At 44.9% G+C, this 6,212-nt stretch overlaps 1 protein-coding gene across 1 annotated transcript in view; it reads right to left on the bottom strand.

The window, feature by feature from the left end:
- The window catches only part of LOC308381022 (uncharacterized protein), an 8,316-nt gene extending 2,337 nt beyond the window's left edge, over positions 1–5,979 (bottom strand). Inside the window, exons 1-9 of the mRNA XM_080858515.1 lie at positions 5,747–5,979; positions 4,014–4,129; positions 3,459–3,622; positions 3,112–3,235; positions 2,787–2,908; positions 2,297–2,383; positions 1,868–1,957; positions 1,106–1,194; positions 516–759 (exon numbers count right to left, since the gene is read on the bottom strand). Of these exons, the coding sequence (XP_080714641.1) occupies positions 516–759; positions 1,106–1,194; positions 1,868–1,957; positions 2,297–2,383; positions 2,787–2,908; positions 3,112–3,235; positions 3,459–3,622; positions 4,014–4,129; positions 5,747–5,836 (1,126 nt within the window). The 5' untranslated portion in view covers positions 5,837–5,979. The remainder of the gene's footprint in view (positions 1–515; positions 760–1,105; positions 1,195–1,867; positions 1,958–2,296; positions 2,384–2,786; positions 2,909–3,111; positions 3,236–3,458; positions 3,623–4,013; positions 4,130–5,746) is intronic.
- Positions 5,980–6,212: the final 233 nt, after the last annotated feature.

Below are 6,212 nucleotides of genomic sequence, written 5' to 3'. Positions count from 1 at the left end.
GTGGAAGGGTGTAGCATAGACCCAAGGAAGAACCCTTTCAAATTTTGAGCGAATCTGAATCCATGAATTTAGTTTCCTGTAGTTCACATTACGAGATACAGCATTTGGTCTTGGCGAAGGTCTGTGCTCTCGAAATGTCCTTTAACTGTATTTATGGTTATATCAACATTAACAATCATTTTATTGTCATCCACATCTGAGAGTCCAATTTACCTGTTCATAACATTAATGACTTTGTTATTACTTATAATTACATATTTATAATGCAATATAGTTATAATTTAACCTTTATGCTTAAATAGCAACTTTAAGATATTTTAAGTCAACTGATCAGCTAGACACAACACGTCACACATGACATTTACATGAGACGATCTGACCTTTGACACCCAAGACCTGTCAGCCACACGCTGTGCACACGCCTAGGATTTCTATTCAAAAGATTTCAGTGCAGCGGAATAAACTGGCTGATGGCCATGCATGGTAGGGTATGCAGTGGGGTGTGCCTAACTCACCCGTTCTCCAGTTCAGGACCCTCACGCTGGCTTTGCCGCTGGCCATGAAGACACGGTCGCCACGGGGACTGAGTGCCAGATGGCCGCGGTGTGACCCCCCGCGACCTGCCTGAGTGCCGCCGCACCCCGTCACCGAGGGTCCCCACTGTTGGAGGAGCTGCAGGGGGTTCCCGTGCGAAGGATGCACCTCCCACACACACAGGCTGCCGTCTGCGGAGCCACTGAACACCAGGGGACCCTGAGACTGTGGAGGACCGGCCGAGCAGGGAGAAGAGAAGTTGTTATCTGGATGGTGACATTTTGTGTAGTATCAAACTCCACTAGAGAAGTTACAGCCTGGTTGGGGCAAGACCAAATGGCTCCCACCAAGAAAATTGCACACTTGTTTTTTTTCTTTTTTTTCAATTCCAATGCCAATCGCAAATTCAATATCTCTCTTTTCGCCCCAAATTGAACTGAAGTGAACCATTAGGACAGAATGAGGTGGTTCAATACTTGGCTGCCAGAGAAGTTTCCTTGGAGACAAGAGGAGGAGGTCCTTCAAGACAAGTGAGCGAGAAATGCTGGCAGTTGCTACGTCGTTCTCCCACCTGTAGTGCAGTGACTGCCTCTTCATGAGCGTTGACTGATTGACAGTTCTCCATTGACTGCCAGCTCCATGCCTGAACCTTGCCTGCATCTAGGAGGGGAGGATGACGCTAACGTTAGCTGACAGCTGGGGCAGGAATTAGCGCACACCTGAGCAGTGTAGCTCTGACTGTCACTTCCCATCATGCCCTGCTACAGGTTTGGCCTGCATTTTTTCCCCAGTGGCACTTTCACAGACAACCACACACATACCCTCATAAACACACACACACACACACACACACAAACCTCTGCTGCCAGGATGCAGGCATTCTGTCTTGCATTCTCTCCACTGCCACTGCAATCAGAATGTGTTAACATTCCATGTAACAAGTCCTTCCTCTCTACAACAACACTGCACACCTTTTCACCAACTCTCTGTGATGCGACCGCCCTCTAATAAAGTAATAAAATAATGATTGCTCCCAATCTTTATCGTTCTCTCTCTCATACATATGCTAATGCACACACGCACGCACGCACGCACGCACGCACGCACGCACGCACGCACGCACGCACGCACGCACGCACGCACGCACGCACGCACGCACGCACGCACGCACGCACGCACGCACGCACGCACGCACGCACGCACGCACGCACGCACGCACGCACGCACGCACGCACGCACGCACGCACGCACGCACGCACGCACGCACACACACACACACACACACACACACACACACACACACACACACACACACACACACAGTCTGTCTCACCTGATCCGGTGATGATGTATCCATGTCCCTCAGGAATGAAGCAGAGGGCTGTCACTGCGTTGAAGGTGTAGATGGATTTGACACATTGCCCTAAAGACAGTACACAGCAGGGGCACACAGGTTAGACTGGCCATTTCCCCACAGTTCCCTTGGCACAGGGCCGGGAATGTGCTCTCCGTGTGGTGCCCGTGGAGCTGTCAGAGCAGCAGCTCAATCTGGGTCACATTCAGACAACTCGTTTTGGGAGACTTGATCCACTGCCAACGAGTGTTATATTTCAGGCTGGTGTTTGTTTTATGTTTTATGTGTTTGCGTTTTTGCTTGTTTGTTTGCTTGTTTGTGCCACTGCTGGCCTTCGGGAGATACATCTCAGCTTCCTTTCTTGTTGTTGATTTGAGGAGAGAGGAGAGAGAGTGCGGCACATCGTACCTGAGCTCAACACCCAGATTCTCACACAGCAGTCACTGGCGCCACTGAGGATAAATCTCTCCTTTTCACTGAGATCCAAGTACCGTGCTGGGTTGAAGATAGACAGACAGCGAGAGGGGAGGGGAGGGGAGTGTGGGGGGAGGAAAAAAGTCGAGAGGAAGGAAGAAGAGGGGAGGACATGAGAAGTGGGCAGAGGAGAGGTCTGGCAGCAGAGGAAAAGGCTGAATAAATTAGAGTGAGGTTAGTATGTACATGACAGACATGAGAATGGAGTAGAAAAAAATTCAACTAAGTGGTGACCACTGTGTTCAGATGTAAACATGAGGACTAACTCAGTCAAGAGGCTCTGACTGTTTACTGTCATGAGGCACTAGGTATGTTTATAAACCCTCACAGGATAGTGCTTCATGCGTGAATGCTTTGCTGTCTGTTGAATGGTTTGGTAAATACAATGTGAAAGCACGTGAAATAACAAGCAATAAAATAATACCCATTTTCCTGCAGTACTCTGGAGGAGGGGCACAGAGAGAGGTGACCCCACCAGTGTGCCCCCCTAGATTGCACTGCTCTGTTGCCGTGGGAACATGCCACACTTTCACTGTTGTATCGCGGCTTGAAGAGAAACAGAGAGCAGGAGGGTGAGCAATAACATGTGGGGGTGGTAATGGACAGACAAGAGAAGGAAAGAGGGAAAATAAAGAGAGAAAATATTGAGAAAAATAAGGTGACAAACTTTTTTTCCAATATTACTGGCAGGTAGAATAGTACAGAAAACTGAGGGTGAGCAAATAAGAATCTCTTTTCATTAGGAGTACCTGCCAGAGATCACAAGGTTGTCCACAGCAACCACGCAAGTGATTATGTCACTGTGGCCCTCGAGAGTTCTTAGCCGAAATTTGGTGGCTTCCCAAGATGCTTTCAGGGATGAAAATTCTGATTCTGAAACATGAGAATGACACGTTGAATGAAATGAACATGGAGGGCTTTGAGGTTGTCTCTCTGAACTCACAAGTGCTGGTATAATCCCAATTTAACGCATGCAAATTAGATTCAAAACTAGCCTATGGGCAGATTATAGTGGGTCCTCTTCAAAGTGAATGATATCAGTAGAAGCAGATGGTTTGCGTTTCTTAGGTTCTATTGTACATGCTTAACATGAGACCTTGTTGTTGCCGGCTGCTGGTTTCTGTTGAGGCTGGAATATCCTGTGAAGCTAGTTCCTCTTCCGATTCCTCCTCTGCCTGTACTCTCCCTGTCTCTGGGGCTGCTGTTCTAGGCATTTTAGGAGCTGGTGACTGGGCAGGGGCAACCTCAGGACTGTCCACCCTTAAGCCAAGAAATGCCAACAAAAAAAAGGTTTCATATGAACCTTAATGAATCTTAAAGAGGAGATTGCAAGCATGTACAGGGATATAAATGTATACATGGAGATGAGATTTTGCAGCCTTACATGTTAACATCTATTTTACAAAAGGTTTCTTTTATATATAACAAAACAAATGTTTGTAAACAGCCTCTCTAACACATAAACAGCAAATATTTGTGTTACTGCTTCTGCAGAGTGCTTTGGATTCACTGGGAATGTAATATTTTTCAAGTGTGACTCTTCAATCGATACTGGCGAGACGTGAATGAAGAAGGCCTGGAGGTGGATTATGTTTGCTGTTCTGGAGAGTTATGCCTCCCCTCTAAACAAGCCTCGGCGGATAACTCTTACACTTGTCTCTTCATCTTCTCACTTTCGTCTCCCACAATGCTTTGGGTTTGCTGGGGGCCAGAAAGTTGCAGCAGCAGCTCAGCCAATCTGGCACGAAGCTCCACCTTTTTTGAGACCTGTGAGAAAGGGATGGTCAGACAGAGGGTATTCCAGTCTACGCATCTCAACCACGTGCACACAAACATAATAATAAACAGAGATGTGCACAGTGTGGTTGATACAGAGATGTTTGTAGTGGAGGTGGGGGGGAAATCATTACAGTGTAGTCTCACAGTATTCTTAGGCGCAATACTGATAGAGCGGTGCCAAGTATTGTGATATTTATTGTTTTAATGATTTTGGTAGACACATCTACTCTGATAACATTGCATCTGAAGTCCGCAATATGGCGCAAGACCTCGTTCTTCTCTTGCGGAAATTGGAAAGGAAATCATAGTCTGGAACAAAGTTACTGCTTAAATGGCTGCAGAGACTCTTATTACCAAACATAATGGGAGAAATAAATCGCAACATATTACAGGCGGAAATCACAATACATGTTGTATCCTTAAATTCTCACCCTATTGTAAAGTGTTTTACGTCCCTGACTAAATTCTTAACATTTGATCACCTTTTAGAAAGAACAGCCATTCTAGTCACCATTCTCACACTATTTTCCACAATAAAAACTGAGCACTATTTCCATACACTTTAAAGGCATAGTATATAAGATTTTTGTCATCTAGGGGTGAGGCTGCAGATTGCAATACCTCTCCCTCTCCAAGCGTGTGGGAGAGGATACGGTGGCCATCAGGTGCCATAAAGAATGCTCAAGGCCCTCTCTAGTGCCAATGTTTAGGTTTGTCCATTCTGGGCTGCTGCAGAAATATGGTGGCGCAACCATAAACAATAAAAGGCAGCAACTTGGCGAACTCCGTGCAGGACCCTAATGAGGACCCGCTCCCAATGTAGGTACAAAGGCATCGTACTGATCTTACTAAAACATAAATAATACGAATAATATTTACAAATGATTATACACTAATGAAAATACAATTATGAACACTATATTGCAATTCTGCTTATGGATTATCCTAAATCATCTATACAGCACCTTTAAGTGCCTCCTGAGGGATATTCTGAATAATTATTTTAATTTATTTCCTTTAATTTAATTTCCTTTGTGAACAGGTTCCTATGCAGTAAGCTATAATTTGGCCATGTTGATTCTGACAGACTGAAGAAGGGGCATAAGTAGCAGCATAAACAATGTGAGTCTAACAAGGAAACATGGTAAAAGCAGTAGGCTTTCCCAGGGGAAATATGTTGCTACCTTTGCTCTCCATATTTTTATAAAGTTATTGAGTGGGCTGCCTATCTGGGATTAACCTAAATACTGGGAGATCATTCGCAGATCAAGCGAACCAATGGCAATATTGTAGACTACAGAAGGGGGTACTCTGTCCTATCAACAACACGGTTAAATAAACCTTTAAGTAGTATACACCTATAGATTTAATATATTTTGGGAAGGAACACTGGAAAGGGAAAGGGAATACTTTAACGTTGCTCTGAGCAAGAGAACAATAACATCACTGACAATGCTGTACATTGAGATCAACGGTGTCCTAGAGGGATAATTTCAGCTGCATCGCTACAAACGACTGCGCCCTAGGGAAATCTGCGTTGAGCCGAGCAAGACATTACGATGAGTTAAGGGCCAGCTAATATCAATACAAAAGCAGTTTGTGTACCTTAACTCTCTCCTCTGTTGTTAGAGAAGCCTTGATCTCCAGATTCTCAATCTGCCTCAACTTCTTGTGCAGTTTCCTCACCTCCCCCATTTATTTCGGTTTATACTTACCCTTCCACTAAAATTAACTTCTATTCAAAGTTCCCCTTTTGGTAAGAACAGAAAAAGTTTATCTACAATAGTTTTCATATGTGCATACAGAATGTACAACAACAACGACATCTACGACGATTGATCATCTGTCCTTTCTGGGACTTCACAGAAGACGTGTCGTAGCGTCTCACAACACGACCTTACTTGCCGGAAATATAATGCGTTGAATTGACCTCACTTAAAGGAAATAGGGAGAGGGAGGAGTAACCTAGCCAATGACTAGTTCTGTAGTTATAAAATTGCTATTCTCTGGCGTCACCGAGTGGAGTTACTGAGAAAAAAAACAGCATGACCTGAGAGCTATGTTTCTGTGA

The sequence above is a fragment of the Sprattus sprattus genome (assembly GCF_963457725.1).
Source record: "Sprattus sprattus genome assembly, chromosome: 19".
Classification (NCBI taxonomy): Eukaryota; Metazoa; Chordata; class Actinopteri; order Clupeiformes; family Clupeidae; genus Sprattus; species Sprattus sprattus.
Note: the sequence above shows the minus strand (reverse complement) of the source record. Positions and strands in the feature narration are given on the sequence as shown.